Source organism: Solanum lycopersicum, chromosome 1 (genome assembly GCF_036512215.1).
Source record: "Solanum lycopersicum chromosome 1, SLM_r2.1".
In the NCBI taxonomy this organism is placed as follows: Eukaryota; Viridiplantae; Streptophyta; class Magnoliopsida; order Solanales; family Solanaceae; genus Solanum; species Solanum lycopersicum.
The window spans coordinates 1,292,017-1,316,692 of NC_090800.1; the positions used below are offsets into that span (position 1 = coordinate 1,292,017).

The window sequence follows — 24,676 nt, forward strand, 5'->3', positions numbered from 1 at the left end:
CTCATCACTGACTGAGTGGTAGTGAAACTTGCCCCACAACATCAAATTTTATGAGCCGAATTTCTCTTGAGAATTTCTTTGGTTCTTCAGACATGTGGTTGATACAAAATCTGTGTGTATACTGAACATCTTACAATTTGATGACAACTAGGCCTTTCAAAAATAGATAATGGTTGGAATAAACTGCCTCCCTCAGTAAAGCAGGTATGTTTTAAAATATAGTCCCCCAAAAATACATCTCACTTATCAAGTCTTGAAATTCCAAATTTAGACAGATCGGAAAAAATTATAACAGAAACAAATAAAATTTAGGCAAAGAGTGACAGTAATACCGTTAAAGATGTATTTGTTCCTTGAACATCTAACTTATAGACAATGCCGTATTGGAAAATAAAAAATCGTAAACTAAGAATGGTCTCCATCACCCTTCCTCCAAAGGTTCGAATATGAGCCTGTCAAAAAACACAAAGGTGTATCAAATTTTTTAAGAAAAGAATGAATGATATAAGGAATTACCAACTAAAGCTACTAAACATCGACAGTTGAGGAAAAAAGCAGTCAATGTACTCAATTCAAAACGAAGAAATTATAAAGAACAATTCAAGGAATTAAATGCCTTGAGCACATATATGTATATATGCTTAAACATTACAATAATTCCCATATCTAATTCTTAATATTTTTATGCAGGGTCAAAAGCAAGAAAGGCAGACATAAATACAATCACAAAGGGGTTAAATGAATCCACTATAAGTTCGGCATTAATTAGGAAAAGCAAAAAATAAAATGGAAGAGAAGAGTCATGACACAACACTACCCATTTGAAGCTCTTACAATCAGTTGTTTATCTTAAAACTTTCACCAACTCATAATAAACCAATACATATTCTTGAAATATGCTTTGGAAACCTTGGGGATAATTTAATGAAACATTCTGATTGCTAAATCGAGTCATCAATTGAATTTAAATTACTGACAGGGACTTGACATAGGTGGCAATGCCCAATTTAAAACATCTACTATCAGTAGTTTTGCACAATACTAGACTATCTATCATTACCCCCTAATTCATTATTCCTTAGAGAACTGATGGAGAATAATCGTTAAGGTCAATAACCACATTCGTATCAAAATATAGTTCATACCAGTTCTTCATCCCACCAAGCCTCCCAACTTTCTTCTCCTTTAACACCAATTCCACCTCTGTAAAGAAGCCAGTTGGTCCAATCACGGAAGTCTTCTACCGTCCTATAGAGGAACACAAGAATGATGAAATCAAACGTACAACTAAATATGAACCTCCAATCATAATAAAACATTACTTACTTCTGCCATTCAAATCCTGCTGGGTTAAACAAATATGGAGCAAAAAGCCAAGAAATAGCCAGAAACCAACTGCTAACAGTGAGAAGTATGTAGGATAAGGCACCACCCTCGTTGTAGCCGTAAGCAGCATATACCACCAACAAAAGCACAATTTCCATGCTGAAGGTCGAAGATTGGTATAACTTCCATTAGGACAGAAAAGAGCTATGATAAAAGATGACCATATAGAAGTGTGCACATGTGCGTGCATGCAATCACACCAACACACACACACACATACAAGGGCGTGACATTTCTGTACGCCGTATGCCTTACAGAGAGAGATAGAGAGAGAAATACCCCTTAACGAAATGACTGCGGGAGTAGAGCCTATAATTCTCTGTAAACTTGATGTGTTTAACGACGAATCCCCTACCGGTTGCATGATACTGTTAACAAATATGATTTTCTGATTAGATTTACACAGAGAAATAAGAAATGAGTAGCATAAGAAGATGGACCTACCTTTGCACCACCATGTAGGATGGTTCGACCAAAGTAATGTGTCCTAGTGCCAAGGGAGAACGTGAAGAAGACAGTGCAAAGCTGAAACTGCATAGTGACAAAACCAACAACAGCCTGCAACGACAAGAATGATGCCAGTGAGAATGGAAAATGGACAGGCAGAGAGAGCCATGAAAAATGTCATAAAATATAGCACTACATTTTAAATGTTAAAGACAACAAAACAGAATTAGCAGCAGCAATTGATGAATTCTTCATAGAGATCAGTTGCATTCTCCATGATATTTTTCTTGAACTATTGTAAAAAGTTTTAGCAGGAGACCTCTTTGAATAGATCAATTAGTTTCTCTTTAATTTTCAATGCAGTTATGTGAAGAACAAGTGGGTTCAAGGCATTTCTCAAGAAAAATTCTTTCCACTCACAGAACATTAAGAAATCATCAAGAACACTACAGACACCAAAACACATTTTCCTTTTACATTAACTTTTTTTGAAAAAGATAATTTAAGTTGTCAAAACAGCATAGCTTTTGAAAGGAGGATATTGATGGACCGATTAGTGGGAATAAGACAAAAAGCAGAAAAATATATCAACTTATAGCTAGGAAGGTAAAGTAGGTGCAGTAAACTAAGAGATGTTTTAAATGAAAGATAAGAAGCTAAGAAAATACTCAATGGTCACTGGAATTTTAACCATATCAAGACTCAATTAATCAATCAATATTAGTCAATCATGAACTTGACTTCTTTAGGCATAATAGATCAAACTATGGCACGAGGAGCTAAGAAACATACCCTTAGGAAACCTTGTTCCAAAATGAAACCCAGAATCATAGGAACCGCTGTGAAAACACCAATCTGAAAAAGGAATTGTGCATTGAGAGCAGCACTAAGAGCAGTATTCTGTAATATATTAGCTCTATCTTGAATGGTTGCACCAACGCCAGATAATGCCTGGAGAAAAAATAGACAGCTTCAGAAAGAGGCAGAACATGTACATTAAATAAACATAATTCTTATATATCTAACAAAAGGTTCACATAATTTGGAAGAACAAGTTTATTTGCTCCAGAATTATCAAAATGCTAACTGCACCATGACAATAAAACTATTGCAAAGAAATAGGTCGACTAAATGAGTAACCTTAACTTACTCGGGAAGGCTAAACTGTGCAACCCTATCTTAATAGCATAAACATCTAGAGTTATAACTTGTACAAAATGTACCTCACAAGCTAAAAATTGTACAGTACTTACCAGATATGCCTTGCCATAGAGAAAAGCATAAACACTAAGAACTGTCAACTGCACAAAAGTTTAAAGGGTCTGTTAGAGATACCATGCAATAAAGTCTTAGAGATCATAACTAATAATAGAGACTTATGGCATTAAAATGTGAATTTGTACCATTGTGCAGAAGTAATATCCAACAGTTGTAAAGTAGAACGATAACATTCTGAAGAAATCAAAGAGCTGGCCAAGCCTGTAAACGTCTCTGCTTAGAACTTGTTCACCATTACCACCAGCAACTTTGCCTTCAAACAACGCAATCTGATTGAGTCCAACATCTCGTCCCTTACCAACCTGCATGGTCATAGTTTAGGCACTGCAATCATCTGTATTCGAAGACAGAGGTTGGAAAAAATATACCTGGATGTACTCATGGTGAGTAATATTTCCCTGCCGTAGCGTTGAATTAAACCCTGCATTTATACTTGCAAGTATTTAGAATGTCTGGCCAAACATAAAGAATCAAGTTATTTTGAGGTGTTCTTTGGCTGATCTTTCTAAATAGTGCTTCTGAGTGTCACGTTAAGAAAAAGACTAGAAAAGATTTACTTTATAATTATATAGAAATACACAACTAACATGTAGCTGGTTAACGATTTAAGAGAAATGAACCAAAAGTACGGACGCAGTCCAAACAAGACGACCCAAGCTGAGAATAAGTACGCTAGCAGCAGAGAAGAATCATTGATTTACACTAATCCAGGAGATATCCTCTTCTGTGAGGAAGCTTCTAACCAAGAGGATGTAAAATGGATATGCACAACGTGCATGCCAGTGGAGTATTCAGGAGCGAATCGGTTACCTGCAAAGATGTCTTCACTGATATTAATCACACGTGAGGCTTTGCTGATACCACCTCGAGTAATATGGAAAATTCTGTCAAAGACGTCTGGATGTCCATAGTGCATACGAACTCTGAAGAATTTCACAATCTGTCACAAATTGACTCCCTGTGCAATAAAAATATCATCATTATAAATGCCTACTCACTTCAAAGGATTTGCCAGAACACGTTGGCCCATGGTCACAAAGCTAGCTTCTTGGTTAGACATGAAGGACGCCAATGAAGAAACACTGAAACATAAAACCCATATAAGATGGCTGTTCAGAAAACCCAATGACACAAGCATATTTCATCAGATTCAAAATTACCTGCCAGTGAACACATGCTCCCTAACACCGAGAATTGTAGGAAGATGAACGCCATAATCTTGGAAGAACTCCTCAAGAAGATTTCTCACCTTCAGAGCCTCTTCAAAATAATTATCCTGTGGTAGATCAAAACATGGTGAGAGGTCGAGGTAAGATTGGGTACATCAAAATGAAATGGAGTCTCACTTGTTCTGTTACTGGTAATATAAATATGTAACTCGCCTCCGACAATCAATGATGAAAGGTTGGTTTATTTATCAGTGTGACTGGGAAAATCTATGAAGGCTAAGAGAAGCAACTAAAACATACAAAAATAATAAAAACAATAACGAGAGAAGAAACTAGAAAGCTTGCTCGCAAAATTTGCAACATCGCAGTATCAATGTGCAATCAAATTGCAAAACAAAATAAAATAAAGCAAGATAAAACTGTAACACTAAGAAGATACTATGGATGAAAAAATGTGTGAATATCATTTGACAAATAACAAGATAGAGAGACCATTTGAGAGGTGTACAACAAGCTGATACAATCAATACATTCATAAACAGAGATTTTATAATCACAATAAATTACTCAAATAGTTGTCAAAAAAGATAAGTTTCTAATTAAGACTGTACAGAGTAATTAGAAGCGTCCAAATAAAAACATCCGGATGAAGATAGTTGGGGTCAGTTAGATTACTCATTAATATATAAAAGGTAAACATAAGAATAAATAACTGGCCCAAGGTGCTGAAGTACAGAGCGCACACTAGAAGACTAAAAAATGGGATGTGGAGAGGTACGCAGAGGGTAAGGGGGAAGGATCTGTGGTTAAAGGGTGAAATTACAAGTACTAAAGCAAGGAAATTAGTGTGTAGGGCTGTTGGGAAGAAGTTGTCGCTGTAGGATAAATCAGAGATCTAAGCTGTGAGTTGTGTATTGTATGTGCTCAAATTTTAGGTGAAAACTAGTCATCAACAAGCATCTCCAGCAAATATGGGACATGGAAGCAAGACCAAAAGTTCTCCGTGTTTTATGTTGTACTTAAGATCACAACCCTTCCCCCCACCCCAGAAAAGATCCAAATTGAAGGTAAGATAATTTAACAACACATTTTTAGGACCAAAAGTAGTCTTCAATTTTAGGTAAAAGTTCGAATAAATCTAATTTTCTCCCTCAAATGCAATAAGATTACAACAGAATGTGCACGATTTGATAAAGTTTCCAGTGCTGGTCAGGGGAAGAACAATTAGCAACCATGTTACCAAAGACATGTTCAAGGAGTAGGAAGGCAGCTCGCACGGTGAGTTCACGAGAGTTTGATTCTACGAGACACTGACATACCTAAGAGAGCTCACTGGTGAACTCCCCACCTTCCACCAGGTAGGTGGAAAGTTTGATCTCATAGTAATCCCCTTCAATATTTCCCTCCCCCTCCCCTGTGAGGTAATAAAATATTTGGGCAAAAAAAAAGGGACACGATCAGAGTATGCAGCACAAAACAATGTATACTTCTACAGGTTTAGAGATAGAAACTAGAGTACTGGCAGAACACAAGTTCTGAAAATTATTAGCAATAATTTTAGGTTTCAAACCTTTACTTACCACTTTGATAAGCCTAACATATGAACTGGGAAGGGAATTAAGTTAGCCAAGTGTTTTGGAGCATCAAAAGCAATAGTGTAAGCTTATCCAGTAGTTTCTTATAAAATTACCAAATGCTTGACCAGATGTCATGTTTGTGTAGAAATTCTATGATATTTTGAGATTAATTCTTCAGAAAAAATTAGCAGCAACGTATCAACTGACAAGAAGTTCAGCCTTATAACAAAAGTTAAAACATAGGTATGTTGCCCATCAGCCATAACTTCTAACTTTTGCCCATAACACAGACGTTCAGGACATATTATGACAGAGCACTTGCTCAATTGACTAGAAGTTCTGCCTTATAGGAAAAAGTTAGAACTTTAGGTATGTTACCCATCAAGCACAAGTTCTAAATTTTTCCGTAAGGCAAATGTTCAGGATATTTACTGAGAACTTATGCCTGATGGGCAACGTAAATTCTTCCAAACAATTTTTTTTAAGTTAAGGTCATATCTTAAAGATTTTACTAAGCAGGGGCAAAAATTCAAGGTCGAACACGTAATATCCTCAGCGGAAAGCTCAAGAAGCAAGTTACGTGCACCAGAAGTTAGCTAAAATACTGCCAAAAGTTTCCATGATACAGATACCACTCATGTATTCGCAAATAACCTAGACCATAACATAACAAAATTGTCGGGGAATCCTAGCATTTATCGCTGTTGATTAGACCCCTCCTTGCCCTTGGAAGGGAATAGGAAATGTGCTAGATTCCAACATAAGTGAGTGGGCGAGGACTTGATATAACTACTATAATTTGTAGGCGAGAAAATTACTTATTGTGCAACTACCAGCAACATATTTATTAGAGAGAAGCATCACTTTCACACAATTTTCCTGCCATTGTGTCACTCTGTCAGCATTGTGCACAAACCAGTACCACTGGGACACACCTCACAATTGTGTGAATCAGCTCAAGAAAGCCAACTACCGGAAAGTGCTTCACACACCTCATGTGCTGCCACCTGCACCTACCTTTTGATGTCATGAGGCAACACCTGTGGTTTTTTACCACTCTTTCCACACAGTTGAGTCACATTCCTACATCACCCATTCAGGTTTCTCTACATACAACTTTCCAACCAGGCAGTCACCTTTCGTGGAGAGGTTTCACTGTTTCTGGAGAGTTTCCTATTTCTGATTGATTTTGTTGTATTGTTGGGACTCAATATCAGAATCAGATCCAACCCAATTCTTTGCTCACCGGATGTTGGGCTCTATATTATGTTGTTCATGCTCTAGTTGCTAGCACTGGCGTACGAGGGTGGTGGATTCCCACATCAGTATAGGATGGCGAACTTTGTCTCCTTATATGGTATTAGGCAATACTCACCTCATGAGCTAGCTTTTGGGGTTGTTGTTATGTTAAAGGTTCATTTCTTATAAATATGTATTATTTTAAAAGAAAAAATAAAGGTAGAAAACTAAATGATTCTCAGATTTTGATAAAGGGCTGAACTAGGTACTTCGAAGAGTGATAACAAAATTATTCTGTATTCTGCACTTCATTTTGACCATTATACTCACTGTGGAAGGATTTTCTTCAACATAAAACCAACATATCACTTAATAATTGGAGCATATCTCCCTTCCCTGCTTGGTCTGTTTTTATTCGGAACCCAGTTTCACCACTCTATCTCACTACGGCCACCCTGCTGGAGAAGATTAGGCTCTAGTTAGGACTTACGTATGAACACCACCACCACCCCCACCCACATCCCCCACCCCCACCCCTTCGTTGGAATCCACCCTATAGTTTCTTTAGTAAATAGGGATCATCACCTATTTATTGGAAGCCAAAAAAACTCAAGAGGGCAAAAATGGTCATATACAAGAGGTATACCAAAAGCTACAGACTAACAGTCAACAAAACATTAAATGCTTGGCTACCTGGTTCATGTCAATTGTTTGCACTGCATTTCCACGCGTAAAGACAATGGCATGATTTTGATTTTCAGGTTTTCCTTCACCAAGTTTAGGATTTCCAGGCAATTTAATTGAGTAGATTTCCTGTACTCATGTAGAAAAGAACAAGCAAGTACAAGCGTTACAATTTTGAATGTACAAGGCAAAAGTCCGAACACTGAAAATGATATCTTATCAAATACAAATTCAGTATATTATACTACCTCTTTTTTTTATAATCAAAACAGTTCCAGAAAAAAAAATTATATTACTCTACATAAAATTCCTGCAAATGGCTGAGGAAAGCACCAATCAGAAAACAGCACCTCTCATCTTACTCATTGCCTCGCATCCTACCTCTAATCCTACTTTTGGTTGTGTTATTACTAGAATTAAGAAGACAACAGTTGTAGCAAACTCTTACAACTGCAATTTTCACATTCTTACGTTATTGTTTATGACCATTTATCACTACTTTATGACCATTTATCATAGCCAACACTTGTCACAAAAAGACAGACTTTTATGCACAAGTGCCAATGACCATGCAAGTGATTCATTTTGCTTCCCTTTTCTTACTAGCATCAAATTTGTCTAGTTTAGAACCCGAAATTCACCCTCAAAGGAGGAATATCCTCGTTGTAGATCCAATAGGTGATGGAGAACCTGTAGTGTAAGCTTCTGTGGTGTCTATGGGAGGCTTCCATTCAATTCTTTGCGAATGTAGAACTTAACCCTTGAGATTTCATTTAGCCCACTTATGTTGCCCCTTGACATCCAAAATGATTAGAGACCACAAGCACCGAGACAACATATTTTGCTAGTACACTTCCAACAAACTCCAACTATTGTTACCGTTTGGAATAGCTTGAGTTGAAAAGGTCCAAGGCAATACTTAAAAGACCTTTTTTTTCATTACACAACTTGAAGAACTGAACAGATACAGGCTGAGATATACTCATTCTAATTTTTTGGGGTGTAGAAAGTTGTAATAACCAAAAAAGGACTTCTAGGACTATCAACCACAGGACCCAACTTATAAAACCACTTACTTCCTTTTCCCATGTATGTAGGACATTTTTAGTTTGAGATGCAACACAGCTCCATTTCCCCATGTTGACATTTTAGAACCTCAACACAAGGAAGAAAAATTGCAAATATAGCAAAAGCCTAACAGGACTAAACAGCACTAGTAAGAGAAGACCCAGCTTCATTCAGATTATGCTTCGAATTCTGAAAAGCTGATGCAATTTTTTGAATAATTTACTTTAAATTCCAAAGCAGAAACAGTTGCATATTTTGTACCACTATTTACGTATATTACATGCTGAAAAAAAAAACAGAACAAATTTTTAAGTGAAGACTAAATAGAAAAAGCATAATGGAAATGAATAAATGCCCTTGAGCCGATTTTAGAGCAGAAAAAGAATGGCACCTTATCTTTGCCGTTGATGTCAGCCTTTACTAGCTTTGAGATATATTCCTTATTCACCTTCCCTTCTTTAAGAGTTTCAACCTCATCAATGAAAGCAACTCGAAGAGCCTCATTTCTACAATGAAAGTCGATCCCAAAGTCAGCTAAGCGGTTTTGACATCAGCTCTGAAACAGTATATACTCTTCTTCTTTTTTCTGAATTAAGGTAAAAATATAATCTATCATTTACATTCATTAATAACTAAATGAAAAAATATCACCTTTGCATTAGTAACGCAATATCTGCAGCCTCGGGTTTTTGCTCTTCTTTCTGTTTCCCATATATCTGGCATGTGACAACATACGTAAATTTCAGATCTGCCTGTGCTCTTGATTCAGGAGACAAGTCAAATCCTTGAGTATCCGTAATTTCATTTCGTGTAGTTCCTGCTTCAGTATCTAACAAAGTACAGAAGATGAGAACTGGTGAAGGAAGAGAAAATCAACCAAATAATTTGTTGTTTTGGGTTTTCAGAAAAGCAAACCTCCAGTAATCATCCCTTCCAAATACGATTGAAGCATTAGTGCTTTCCTGTAGTACATCATTCCACGAACTGCAAAACTCCAGAAAGGTTGTGTAAGGGAAAGAAATTTATACGAAAAACAAGCAGGTATCCAACATTATCCAGGAAAGGAAAGCATGAGAACCTACCTAGCACAAGCATGCACATAGGATATGCCCAGTAAGTACTGTAAGCATTTTTTGGTGATCTTACCATTTTTAGGGCTTTTGTCTTTTCTGATACACTGAACATCCTAAACTTCCACTCCTAAAAGTTCGCCCCAGCAGCCCATCGTTAACTTTTCTATCACAAGAGACAGAAAATTCAACTTCAACTTCTTCTTCTAAAGCAGCTGTCTCCCTTCACATACTTTATCAGAAATTTAAGCGGGCGTTTGGCCATGAAAATTGAATATCCTTCACTTCATTTGAAGTTTAAAAAGTTGAAGTTGCGTTAAGCCATACTTTTTGCAAAGAATATTTAGAATTTGAATGTACTTCTTCTAATATAGTTTACAACCCACCCACCCATTTCTAAAAGCTAGCAAAACCACCCGACTTGAAAAATTTACCTGAAACATACAATCAAATCTTCTCTAAAAGAGTAATATCTCGAAATAGATAGTCACATAAGGTCATAGATTGCTACTACATAATATTACAAATATTTTCCTTTTATCTGGATTTTTGAAACTGGAATAGTGTGTAGTTATAATTTTTTCAAATAACATTTGGTGTTCGAAGTTATCCAAAAAAACATGAAATATAATTTAAATAGAGCCATTTTTATAAAAAAACAAAAGATTTAGGTAAAATTTGAAAAGAAAACTATAGTGGAAGTGTAAAAACTGAAAGTGAAAACAAGGTTTTGGGTGTTATTCAAATTTCAAATACAACATCAAGTTAGATTCACAATTTTCATGACCAAACGCCAATTTTCAAACTAAGTGAAATAAATCCAGTAAAAAGTGAATGATTGTCATGGCCAAGTCTTCCATTTTACATTATAAACATATTTTCAAGATTTCTCTGGTCCTAATTATGTCATAGTCATTCATCTCACAAGTAAGATCACTCTTTTTTCCCATATAAATTCAAACAGTATAATCTTATGCTCACCCTTTGTTGAACACCTTCAATTTATCCTTTCTTTTATTTTAAATAATTTGTTCTAATCTTCTTTCTTCTTTCTTCTTTCTTTTTTTCGATGAAACTGGAAATGTTAACAATTTGTTCAAATCATCCAGAACATCTAGTATAATTTGCATAATTTGTATCATCCATGCTTTTGCAGAAAGATTTAAGTAAAAAGACTTCCATCTAAAATCAACTGAAATTTCTTCATATATTTATTTTCGTCTCTAGAAGCATAGTATAGGCCAATGAATCCTTCCTTTCATTTTACTGGGTGTCAAGGTTTTGTTTTTTACTCGGAATAGCGCAATAAGAGAAATACCGGCAATGACGTCCCTACTTTCATTTTTCTCTCTTTCTTCCATTCCAGTTATGACTACGAAAAACTTTCTACCAATAAAACTGATGGATGTAATCATCTTTTTTGGCCAATGTATTGAATTAAATGATAGTGCCCTAACATTGAGAAAGGAGAATAATTGCTGAAAGTGGGCTGCGGGGAGAGGAAGGGTGGTTTCTGAAAATCTTTCATGAATTTGAGTCCTGGACACTTGCCTGAGTAATAAAGGATACTGGTATTTTATCTTATGTATCGAACTACAAGTGAGCTTGGGATTTTCAGCTCGGTCTGTGTGTGCTTGCTTACATTGGGGGTCTCAAGTCTGAATAAAGGTCCTATACAGTGGATGGAATCCTCCTAAAAGAGGTTAGAGCGGAAGTTCCCACCCCTTAAGGTGCCAAATAAATGACTACTCAAATCCGAGTTTTGAGCAAAAAGATTCCATTGACAAGTAAAAAGTGGGCCAGCAAACGTAAACTTGTCAATCCATGGTGAATCCACATAATACACTAGCTTGGATTGACGTGTAGTTATTGTAGTAGTAGCATCAAAGTAGAAGTCTTGCAACGAGTAAGACAGACCAAGTAGACAGCTTGATCCTTGATATTTTAAGTCCAAAGTAAAAATAAATAGTCTGTCCAAAACCTAAAACAGGTAAGAATAAATTTGAGGTAACACCTAAACGCCATTCCTCAGGTACAGGATGCAGTCACAGTGTAGTATTAAACATTGAAGGATACAGCATATACTACAAATTTTAGAAGAGAGCAGAGAAATAAGTACCAGTTCTGGCCAATGTTTGCCCACGGTATGAAGCCCAGAACCTAAGTTCAAGAATGTCATTTGGATTATCATTAAGTTCTTTCTCTGAGATGTTCTCATCGCGACCTATTCGTGCAAGAAAGTTTTTCCATTCATCTGCAGCCAACAATTTCTTTTTCCTCTCAGTGAAACGACAACAAGGAGACTATCATTCAAATGTAACTTCTAAAGACTAACTCAACTAAATCAAGAAACAGTCATAACTGCAGCAAAATGTGGTATACAAACAAAGGGAATGCCTACAATGAAATCATCCTGAAGACACTTAAAAGAATCTGAAACAACATTCTAACTACATGTCACCAACTAATCAGACATTGACCAACAATTAGCTGTAGATTATTAGTTGAAGATGTACGCTTACAACACTGAATACATATCACCAACGAGCATTGTTCGTCTTCTTCTCTGTTTTCAGAGATGATTATAAGGGATACTAAAGTTTCATAGAGCTAACAACCAAGGAGAGTATGTCAGGAAGGACATAGGTAAAACACCACAACAATAACAAAATGCTCAGTGTGACCCCACGAGTGCGTCTGCGGAGGATGGGGTGTATGTGTACCTTAGCCCTACCTTGTGTGAGGTAGAGAGGTTGTTCCCGATAGACCCTCGGCTCAAGGAAATCTATTTTTAAAACAGAATTGACAAATACAAGAGTAAAAGCTATGGTGAAAATACTGCAGAATTTAAGAATATTTGACAGCAATAATTGTAAATATAACCAAAGTAAAAGAAATAACAGTAGTAATACAATTAAAGAATAAGATAATAATAAAATAATATTGATGATAACGCTAAGTATAAGAGGGAACAGACAAGGTGCTCAATGCTAGACTCATGGTCTCCGACGGGAAGAGGAAATCGCCCGATTACCTACTAACCCTCAACCCTAATCCTTGATCTCTATGTTTTCCTATCTACGGTCATGTCCTTGGTGAGCTGAAGATGTTTCATGTCATGTCATGTCTAATCACCTCTCCCAAATTCTGCGTTGCCTTGACATAGGCAAACACCGAATGAGCTAATACAAGTGTTCCTTAGACAGTGTCACTCAGTATTCCCTGCCAGAAACCCTTGTTTATGGCTAGATCTTCAATGGAATGAGAATAGAATCAATGAGACATTATGGATATTAGATTTCACGTTTTTTGGTAAGGATATTAGGTTGAATGTCAATTTCCATTACTCATGCATTTCCTTTACAAAATCTGTTTTGAAAAATGTTGTCATTGTTGTTGTAGACATTTCCTCTATACTAACAAATCAGAAAGAAAGAGAGAGTCATATAATAACATGCATATCATTCACAGCAAAGGATACAGACACCGGAGTCATGGACCATGTAGGTTCAAACATGACCCAAAGATTCAACGAAGAAAATTACTCGGACAAAAGACCATCAGGACATGCTTTTATCCTTCAATATGGTTTCTTACATGGCCTAAAATATAACACTAGAAGTGTTTATCCACACAAACAAAAGTTATCAAAATACCAACAAATATAGTTCCAATCCAGCATAACATTGCAGGATATCAAAGAACTGTAAAATAAGCATTCTCCTAGGGAAGGATGCAAGTCAATTTATTCTTAACATCATGGAGCTCGATACAATTTGCATTTTCATCTCAGTATTAGCGATTTTAAAGTTGACTTTCAAATACTCTACAAAGACACGTGAGATGAACACTAAGAACAAAATTCACCAAAAGAGAAGAAAATTTAGGACACTAAGAACAAAAATTGATAAAAACAAGCAGTTAAGCAGTGTCAATTAACTAGAAAAGGGGAAAAGGGAAACACTACTTTTGGGATCAAAAGTAATGAGTTATATAAAATAGTTTAAAATCTCAGCACAATTTTTTTTTTCAATCAGTTAAATGAACAGCAGAGAAATAAGATCAAATGATGCAAATGGATAATACCATCTATTTCTGCCTAATGCTTTGCACAAAGAAACAATGATTACCTGGGTATATTTTCTGGAGGTAAAACAGAATAGAAATTCCATCTTCATTTTTCTTAAGGAGTTCTGACATGCTGTAAAGAACAGTTTCTGAATAATATGGGGTGAACACGCTGCAAGAGTAAAAATTTATCACACAAAGGGTCTGAAGATAGTTAAATAAACAGTGACAATGTGAAAGAACAGACCTGAAGGATAGCATCTCACGGACAGGTCGTGTTACAGGCATCTCCATGAAAAGGGAATTGGTGAAGAACTCTAACCGACGCCTAGCTTCAAGATTCTTGGGTATGTTGGCAGCAGATTCTTTAATAGTTAGGAGAGAATAAAGTCTTTTAATCAGTTCCATCTGCATATATTTAGTGCATCTTTAGGAAACTTAAGTGAGCTCAAAGGAAAAGGAGCAGAAAGGTGACAGAAAAAAAACTAACGAAATGGAAAAGGAAACCAGATGCAAGCCTACCAACTCAGCATCTCTTGGCCACTTTAACTTTGAGAACAACCGGCCTTCATTCCTTGCTTTTGACAAAGTGTTCCATGTTTCAATGTGGTCTCTGAAATGACATTATAGTAATTATGCACCACACTCAAGGGTATAATAATCCCAGAAATATGATATGAAATACCTCATGTTGAAGCGAAGGACATCAAGTCGCAGAACATCATACAGATCTTGAATAGCTTTAACAGCCCCAGTTTCAAGCTCTGGTGTATGCTCCTTTTTCTACGTAAGAGTATTTTAACAGATCATAAACAAAATGGCAGGATGATAAATATTCATTCAGTCCTTTTAAAAACCGACAATGAAAGAGAAATCCTCTCAACTGAAATAAGAGGTCACCGAACAATGGATGCAAAAGAACAGTAAAGAAAACAAAATGCATGTGACCAATGCAGTTTTCTGATATGGAATTGGAAAAAGAAGTATGCATCACCTATTGAGAGGTCTCTTTGTATGACAAGACGTACCATGAACATGTGGATATGAGAACGTTCAAATTCATTAATTTCATCTTAAATACAATGAAGAAAGAGGATGCAAGTGAGGGGATGAGGGGCCTGGCGTGCAGCGGTAGAAGACTTGATGAGAGCAGCAGACACTCGGAAGTCACAGAAGATGCACAAGGGAGACCCTAGATTCCAGTCCTTTGACCATTCTAAGGGAACATGTTTGCTAAATTTGTCAACTGACTGCCTCTTAGATGGCGCTAAAGCAGATCACTGATTTTCAAACTTTGTGCCGGCATAAGTTCAATACTATCTAGTCTCCAGTGTTAATGATGATAAGGATACCGGGAAAGAGAAAATTTCAAAAGAACAAAGCAGACCTTATGTTCTTAAGTATAAAAGTTATCAAACTTGAAAAGAACAAGTACCAGTATTCCCATTAGTGCAGTTACTTTCTGAATCACCAGTGGCAACTTATTCATATCAACGTCCACATTAATGCTCCTTTTAGATATGCTCCCACGAATATCCTCATATATACGTTCAACCCTAACATAGTAGACAAAACAAAGAATATAAACTGACTATGCATAACTCTAAATAACAGTTAATTGTGAGTTCATAAAAGACAAAGCGACTCCGAAGGGTTAGAAATCTTACCACTTCTTTCCTTCATCATTTCCTTCATCATCTAATATGGATGTAAGAACAAACTTGATGGCGTAATAGCACTCTTCAACCGCATATATCATGTAATCATCCCTTGAAATCCTATCCCATAACTCATCTTGTGAGTCTTTACTCTCCACAGCTATATCTTTTGCAAGAAATATCTGCACATTCAGCATAAATGTAAAGATATATAGCATGACAGTTGACCGCATAGATCACATTTTGCATCAGGAAAAATGGAAACACAAGAAATTGTCTGCACTCTAACAACTGCTCAACCTTGCTAGCTAGGAGGAAAAGAGGCCACTGAACCAAGGGCAGACTCCCAGAATTCTTAGGCATCAAAAGCTGTTCCATCTCCCTATAGGTTGAAAATCAATCCATCAAAATTAAGAGGTTGAAGGCCATCAATCTAGTAGAAGCAAACTGAAACTGGGTTAGCAAAATAACAAAAACAGTCACTCACAAATTAGTAATGTAATCTTCTTCCCTCAAATTCTTGACAATTTCATTCCAGAAAGGTGCAAATCGAGCAGCATCGGCTTTGTTTCTCTCCAAAACCTGTTTTTACAACAACATGATATTAAAAGAAACAAAATACAAACTTCTGAATAGACTAGCATGGAAGATGGTTAACTAGAAAAGCTCCAAGGTTTTTTTTCAAAATAACCCAGAAATCATTTTTGAGTTGGCTAAGCCAACCCCAACTGTGCTCACAAGTTTGTAACTCAGGGGAGTATGGACCTGCCCCTTTACCCTAATCCCATAAAAATATCAGGCTTCACTCACGAGAATTCCAGGAGGACCTTATGAGAGTTTAGAAATCCAACATTTTGACAGATTCAAAGATCCTGAATGGAATAATTTGAATATCTGTTCATTAGTAAAGCCCACTTCACGCACTACTAACTACTTAACCACACTGAGGAAAACTCTATAATACATATTTCTAAGCGTAACATTTTGATTTGGTGATGGCTAACTTGAGTTTTCAGAAGGAGGAGGAGCACTTGATCAGCTTTTGTAGTATGGTGGCTAGGACTCAAAACCATTACCTATTCCCTAGGAAAAGTGATCGAGGTTTATGTAAGGCTGGTATGATCATCCCAAGTGATACAACCCAACATAAGCTCTTGGTAGTGAATCTAGAGATTGAAAGACGAGGAGGATGAGGCTTTATATGACAAGGATTAAGGGGAGGGATTGACACATGATAAAATTCAAGAGTTGCGCAGAAGTTGATGGCTATGGGGGACTTGGGAGATTAGTAGGGACGCAGATAGGATGTGGACTAGGACAGCTAATTGTATTAGGAAAGCAACTAGAGATCGATAATCCAAGAAAATAGGGAGATCGATGATGATGTCATACATCGTATTGGATTGAGGTGAATGAAATGGAGGCTTGCATCCAATGTACTATGTGATAAGAATGTGTCACCGAGTCCTAAAGGTAAGTTTTGTAGAGTGGTTGTTAGACAAACTATGGTGCACAGGGCAGTGTTGGCTAGTCAAGAATTCATATGTTCAAAAGATAAATGTAGCAGAGATGAAGACGCAAAGAAAGATGTGTTGCACACTAGGAGATATGAGATTAGGATTGAAGATGTACAGGGCAAGGAGAGAGTGGCCTAAATAGTGGACTAGATGCAACCGAGGTTAAGATGATTCGAGCATGTAAAGAGGAGATGCATAAATGCCCCAATGAGGAGGTGGAGAGGTTAGCAATGATGGGCTCAAGGAGAATTAGAGGTAGACCGAGAAAGAATTGGAGAAAGGCGATTAGACATGACATGACAAAACATCACCTAACCGGTGAAGACATGAATGTTAGTAGGTAGTCGAGCGATTTCTCTCTTTCCTTTGGGGGAGCATGATTCTAGCTTATAGCACCTTGTTTGCTCTCTCATCTACTTATCAGTATAGTTATTATTATTCTATTATTATCATATTCTTCAATAGTACTAATATTGTTGTTTCTTTTAGTTGGGTTATCTTAACTAATTTGTTGTCAATACTTTTCTTTTTTGTAGTATTTTCCATAACTTTTAGCCTTTAAATATTGTATTTGTCAAACCAATTTTAGGAACATCTTACTTGAACCTTATCAGAAACAACCTCTCTACCGTACCCAAAGTAGGAATAAGGTTATACACCCTAACCTCTCACTCCACTTGTGGGATCACAAAGGATACGTTGTGGTACAAGATGAAGTATAAAGTAATATCATAACCATAAATATAAGACAGAATAATCCAGAAATAGAAATTGTCAATGTTTTTTTGCGCAATATCAGGAAAGTATGTTATAGAAGTAACTGTATACATCAAATGATCAAACGGAAGAAAGAAGCTTTCATCTGTGACATAAAAACAAAGCTTACCCTCTTATATGATGTCAGTCATCCCTATGCCTTCTCAATGCCTGCCAATGTATCTAATAGCATTGATGCTCTTAGAAGAAATTTCTTATGGCCAGGCAGTGAAGATAAGAAGTTTCATCTTGTTAAATGGAAAGAACTGATTGTGAGTAAAAATACAGGAGAGAGAGAGAGTATTTTGTTGTTCTGTATTTGGTGTACAAATGTCTACTCCAATGAGACTGAGTCAATCATAGATGTTTTAGGGTCCATCTAGTTCCTGGTTTAGCATTGGAAAGACTATAATCTTTTTCTTCTTGTTAGTAAATATGGTTTTTTTGTACTACCTAAGTACTGACTGAAATACAAATGTTACTAGTGTCAAGTAAAAGGCATAAGAAATCTGAGGAAACAAAACCAGAGCCTAATGATGAAGTGGTTGTGGAAGCTTGCAAATGAAGATAACATGCTCTCGAAAGAGGTCATCACAGCAAAATATGGCATGGAAGATAAGTGGATGACTAAAATGATAAGTACTCTATATAAATGCACTGTATGGAGAGCAATCAGAAATCTATGGCCAGTGCTATATCACAGAACCAACGTAGAAGTGGGAGATGGGTCAAATACATCCTTCTGGGAGTATAAGTGGAATGGGTCTGTCCTTATGAAATAGTTGCATCCTGAATTGTTCGATTTATGCCAACATCAACAGGTCTCTGTGTCTACAATGTGGACTGGACAAGGATGGAATTTTTTCTTAAGGAGGAACCTTCAGGATTGGGAGATAGACCAAGTGGCAGAATTTCAAGATTCAGTTGGCTCTTTCAGCAACCTCACTGAAAAGGACTTATTAGTTTGGCAGAATGATATCAAAGGTCAATTCTCAGTAAATTCAGTTTATAAGGAACTCAACAAGAATGCTGGACAGGAGATGGAATGGCCATGGAAGACCATCTAGAAACCAAAAATACCCTACAGAGTAAACTGCTTCATGTGGTTATTGACAAAAGAAGCAGTTTTGACTCATGAAAATCTAAAGAAAAGAGGCTATCAGTTGGCTTCGAGATGTACTTTATGTGGAGAACATGCTGAGACAATTAACCATCTTTTTTGCATTGTATATGGACAAAACAATGGAGAACGTTCATCTGTCTAAAGGGGATAAGATGGGTGAAACCAGGGAGCATTACGGAGTCCTGAGCAGCTGGACTAGAGATGGCAATGCTTCTGACAAGGAGAAGAGATGGAAACTTGTTCCGGCATGTATTTGGTGGACAATCTGGAAAGAGAGAAACAGCAGGAGTTTTGAAAATTGGCAGAATAGCTTACAGAAGATCAAGATGGGACTGCTTAGCTCTTTTCTATTTTTGGTGTAAACAAGATATATTAACTAGGACGGAAGATATCTTTGATGTGCTAGATTGTTTATAGGTAGCAGTTTAGACTAAGACTATTTTATTCTGTAAGTTGTAAAACTTTTCAAGGGGAACTACACTTTTGTTGTAGTATACCTGTGGATATATAGACTAAAGTTACCAGTTTAAAAAAAAAATGTTAAATTTCACTAATTAATTGATTAGAAGGATAAGGAGCTTTGGCAAAAGCCCAATTAAAATGTCAAATATTTGGTGAGATTTCCACATGGCAGGATAATCAATTTATTTGGGACCATCCCTGTAAATCTTGATCAAAACCTCTTGGAGAGAGTGAGGAGAGTATACTTTAACCTTATCAAAGCATACAGTACAAGTACCAATAATTCAACACATGAACAGTTAATTCATTTAACAAAAACAGTAACTTAACCAAGTGTCAGCATCAGACATCAGTAAAGACAAAGTTCAACGCGGACCGGAAAATCAATAAACTCACCTGACCAGAAGACAGGAGTGACACCCTACAAAACAGATATCGCATTTAGACCCAATGAAGAGAACATATGCGAATCAATTAACTTGGTCATTCATAAATGATTAATTGGGGAAAATAAATGGAGATACCTGGTTCGAAGAGGCACATGAAGACTATTCATAAAAGCCTCGGGAAACCTCTCAAAACGTTTATGCACAGCATCCAATGATCTTATCTGAATATCATTGTCAAAAATATGGTTAAGAGGCTGACATCTAGAACGCATCCACATATGGTCTTACAATAAACCAAGGATTTGAATTGTTCCATTCATTACTGATAAAGAAATGGAGTTTGGGCCTAACTCAACCCCAAAAACTAGCTCATAAGGGAAGGATTGCCCAAGACCATACAAGGAGCAAAATTTGCCTCCCCACCCACCGATTTGGGACTCATCACCCACCACACGCCCAGGACTGTACATATGGAGTGTGGACAAAATAAGATGGGCACCAACATCGGGTGAAACAAGAACTGGGTGTGCATGGCTCCAATACCATGATAAAGAATTGGGCCTTGGCCTAATTAAACCTAAAAGGCTAGCTTATGAGGATGATTGCCTAAGACCATATAAGGAAACAAATTTGCCTCCCACCCACCAGTGTGGGAATCAACAATTACAAAAGAGGACAGTGAGCACAAATAAATAGATTTAAAAATTGCTTGCCTCCCCTAGGCGATCTCGTGCTCCCAGAAGAAAGCCCCATACAGCCGATATAACCGTGTAAAATAGATGAGTATCAAACAGGTATATCTGCATTAAAAAATAGCAACAATAAGATGGCGATTGAAAAAGGCAAAAACTATTCAACAAGCACTTTTTGTACCCGAAATGTTATCTGGTTGATCACCAATTGGCAATTATCAGTGACTCAATCGTAAGAGTAAGAAGTCACATGACCAACAGACAGGCCACATATGTCATAAAAGCTCAATAATCTTAGCTCAAACACTCCGTGAATTACTAGACGGAAAGTGATGTAAAAGGTACAGCACAGAAAGCACTTTCTTTGTTTGAAGACTAAAGGGAAGGTTACCAATATATATCATTTGGACATCTAGTTTACAAACATGGACGAGGTATACACTACATATGCACTCGGTTGCATATGGTGTGTATATGTCGTGTACACATGTATATTATTTGTATAGATATGTATATTACATGGACCTCTATGCAGATATGCATATTATATGTATGTTCGTATACATTATACACTAACTATACACGGTGTGCATATACTGTAAACTAGATGGCCCAAAGGTATTAGGCAGTGATTTTCTCAAGATTACATTTTGGTAGTACGTTTATTCATCTAATTTTTTTGCAGGTATATCCCCTTAACAAGCATTCCCAGCCAGTGAAGTGATATATCCAAACATAGAATTCATCCGAGGATACAAATTCCACTAATCAACCACAGAAACCCTAGTGCATCCTATTCGCTAACAATCCAAATATACCACCCGCACAATCCAAATATACCGCGCGCAACTTCACCCAGCATTGGCAGGATGCAATTTCACCCACTATGAAGTCCATGATTTGAATAAGTACCTATACCATATCATTAATTTTTTTCGAAACTACACCCCTGTACAGTGCCATTATTTTTTTTATACTTTTTTATGACCCTGGTGTCTGGGCCAGCTTTTTCACACCTTGACTAATTCCACGGGATACCTGCCACCTGCCACCTCCCACCAACAGATGTCAGGTAACTTTGTCCACCAAGGCTAAGATGGATGGGAAGAATCACCTAGTTTTTTAGGTCTGCACTGAGTTTTGAACCTGCAACCTCAGGATTCTCAACCACTTCATTGACCACTAGGCCACGCCCTTGGGTGCCTATACCATGCCATTATTGAAGGCATAGGGTGCAACACAACAGGAAAAAGCACTTGAGGATTGACAATCAAGCTGAAAGATTAGCACCTTATGCTTTATTCACCAAAGGTATACAAATATTTTTTTCAATTATTGACATACTTACCTATTCTCCTGCCAAAAGAAGATGCTACTTTTTTTATTGGTGGCCAAAACCAGTGAGCCAATGAAAAATCCCAACAAATGTCAAAACTACAGTACAAACTAGCACTGTTTACCCATTTCTAACAAGTATAAGACAAAGCATAATTGTGGAAAATCTCCTTACCTAAAAATTTTAAGGCTAACTTGCCTAGTTGATTCAGATAGTTGCTATTGGTCCTCAAAGGATTTTTCATTAACACCCTCTTATCATGAAGATACTACTACCCTTTAGGTGCCCAAAAATGAAAGACCAGTCAGATGAATCATCAGAGACAAACAAGCATACGTCCAAACTCCCTGAAATGAATCGTCTGAGGCAAACAAGCATACGCCCAACCTCCCTTTTTTACCTTTAATAAGCTACCAACCTTCTTTTCACAAGTTGAATGAAAAGAAACACAGTAAGCAATATCCAAAGAAGCAGAGCAAAGGTAAACAAGATAATTAGATCATCGGGATTCCGCTGCTTGGTGCAGAAATACCTATTCTATTGCCTAAGAAAAATATTCAGTTATAAGTACACCAAATGTTATAACACCAATAACGAGAAAGCATGAGAGGTGTCTGATCTGCATTTACACATCAAAAGAGATTAAAAACTTACAATAAAAACTGGTGCCCATAAGCTCGCAACTGTCAGTGCATTATGGTTATCTGCCAAAAGAGTAACTTGCATTTAATGGAAACTGAGATCCAGATATAATACTCACAATAAACCTTGACCATAACACAAAGATGGCAAAGGATGTAAGGATTCTATCAACAGAGAGTCTGAAAGAATTTCAGTTCAATCATAGAAGCCTGCTACAACAGAGTGACCTACTTTTAGAAACAAAATCGTGCCAAGAGTACTGCCGAATATCCATTGCCACTATCTGTCTTGTTGGCTTCACCAACGGCTTAATCTGCAACATAAATCAAAGCTAAAACAATAAATCACCAATAAAAGCTATTGATCAAAGTCAAAATAAAAACTGACACATACCAGTAGAAAATAGGCAAAAGCAAATTTAGCTCCCAGGACAACAAGCCAAAAAACCATATACCTGCACCAATGAAATTCATCAGATGAGATTTCAGGACTAGCTGATTTTATTTTTTGATCAGGCAAAACAGTTTTATTAATCACAAAGGACAAAGCCAGCACTCAGTCGTATACAAGAAGTATGCCCAAAAAAAAAAAAAAGAGAACCTACAAAAAGACATGATCCTCTACTAAAGACACCCAATCCTCTAAACAACCCAGAACTACATGGATGCACCAAAAATAAATAAGGGATCAGAGAATATTCCTCAACTGACCAAAACTAGCTTCTACCCCTTTGAAAACCCTCATGTTTCTTTCTCTCCAGAAGATCCACATCAATGCCATAGGAACAGCATTCCATCCCTTGCACCTTCTCCTGCTTTTCCCAGCTTACCAGAAAAACAATAGGTCCTTCACAGATCTCGGTATCACCCTACTAAGCCAGCTAAACATATCCCACCAAAGGAATGTAGAAAGCTATAAGCAGAAGATCAATATCCTCATCCGCCTCCTTGCATAAGTAACACTAGTTAATGCAAACAACCTTTTTTTCCTAAGATTTTCCGCCATCAGGATCACCCATCTCGCATCTAACCATGTGAAAAAACAGACCTTCCTCAGAACCTTTGGAATCCAAATCGGCTTTACAGGAACTCCTCTGCCCTGGCCAGAAGCTTCACATAAAAGGACTTGACAGAAATTGTTCTCCAGACTCCGCCTCATCGAATCGGGTCTATCAACTAGTTCACAATGCTGATGCAGACCAACTAGCATCCTCTGAAACTTGTCCACCTCCCAATCTTGGAAATCCCTCCTAAACCTCAAATTTCAAAATGTATCTTCCCCTTGTGTCCCCCTTACCGCATCTCTTTGACAAGAAACCTTACACTACATGGGAACTCATTTTTTAGCAATATGTTTCCACACCATTCATCTTCCCAAAAGCTGACTCTTCTACCATCTCATTAGCGGGATAAACCAGCTAAATAGTTATAATCCACCAAACAACATGGAGAATAATAACTAGAGCTAAATGGTTATAACGCTTCTCCTGTTCGTTGTTATATAGAAGAATGGGTGGATTTTGTAGAGAACCATATATTGTAGATTCTTTACCTTTTGGCGGTTCCCTTGTATAGGGCTAGTTTGGCCATATTTGTGAATGAAATACAAATACCCTATAAAAACATAATAACTGGAGCACAACATTTTAACAGGGTAGTAGTCTTGGATAAATTTTTTGTGAAAAAAAAGACCACAGCATTCTGACTAACAACCAAGGTTCACATCAAAAAAGAGTCAACTTGCATAAATGAGAGGGTCGCCTGATCGTAACAAGTGCATCAAAAGGAATGGCATATAATTATACAAGCAAAAGTTCACTGATACCGAATAACAAAAATATAACCCTCCCCCAGGGGATAGGAGTGGAAAACAATGCATGCATTAATACTCAAAATACCACAAGAAAAAGAGGAACTAATTGGACACCAAGTTACATACAAAATTAGCTCATATAACCAAAAGAACAAAAGGACCCCAAGTCAGACTCAAGGGCCAAATTAGCTAAAGTGAAACATTGAGATAATTTTACAATTAACTACTCTACATAAAAGCAGAAACCCAGAAGTGCTTGTTCCATTCAGATGGCCACCCTGATTCAGAATTTTTTTTTACTTG

General features: G+C 37.0%; 1 protein-coding gene across 1 annotated transcript in view; it reads right to left on the reverse strand.

The window, feature by feature from the left end:
• Positions 1–24,676, reverse strand: part of LOC101263540 (callose synthase 9) — a 48,290-nt gene that overhangs the window by 1,677 nt on the left and 21,937 nt on the right. The window contains exons 19-49 of the mRNA XM_010317693.4: positions 22,955–23,015; positions 22,793–22,874; positions 22,574–22,623; positions 20,605–20,691; positions 20,027–20,112; positions 19,899–19,923; positions 16,132–16,226; positions 15,945–16,026; positions 15,654–15,826; positions 15,422–15,542; positions 14,672–14,769; positions 14,509–14,599; positions 14,234–14,394; positions 14,049–14,158; positions 12,038–12,172; positions 9,764–9,832; positions 9,500–9,677; positions 9,240–9,354; positions 7,790–7,909; positions 4,272–4,387; positions 4,110–4,193; positions 3,922–4,034; positions 3,480–3,532; positions 3,237–3,413; positions 3,087–3,134; positions 2,626–2,784; positions 1,831–1,944; positions 1,666–1,754; positions 1,327–1,485; positions 1,146–1,248; positions 333–452 (exon numbers count right to left, since the gene is read on the reverse strand). Of these exons, the coding sequence (XP_010315995.1) occupies positions 333–452; positions 1,146–1,248; positions 1,327–1,485; positions 1,666–1,754; positions 1,831–1,944; positions 2,626–2,784; positions 3,087–3,134; positions 3,237–3,413; positions 3,480–3,532; positions 3,922–4,034; positions 4,110–4,193; positions 4,272–4,387; positions 7,790–7,909; positions 9,240–9,354; positions 9,500–9,677; positions 9,764–9,832; positions 12,038–12,172; positions 14,049–14,158; positions 14,234–14,394; positions 14,509–14,599; positions 14,672–14,769; positions 15,422–15,542; positions 15,654–15,826; positions 15,945–16,026; positions 16,132–16,226; positions 19,899–19,923; positions 20,027–20,112; positions 20,605–20,691; positions 22,574–22,623; positions 22,793–22,874; positions 22,955–23,015 (3,274 nt within the window). The remainder of the gene's footprint in view (positions 1–332; positions 453–1,145; positions 1,249–1,326; positions 1,486–1,665; positions 1,755–1,830; positions 1,945–2,625; positions 2,785–3,086; positions 3,135–3,236; positions 3,414–3,479; positions 3,533–3,921; positions 4,035–4,109; positions 4,194–4,271; positions 4,388–7,789; positions 7,910–9,239; positions 9,355–9,499; positions 9,678–9,763; positions 9,833–12,037; positions 12,173–14,048; positions 14,159–14,233; positions 14,395–14,508; positions 14,600–14,671; positions 14,770–15,421; positions 15,543–15,653; positions 15,827–15,944; positions 16,027–16,131; positions 16,227–19,898; positions 19,924–20,026; positions 20,113–20,604; positions 20,692–22,573; positions 22,624–22,792; positions 22,875–22,954; positions 23,016–24,676) is intronic.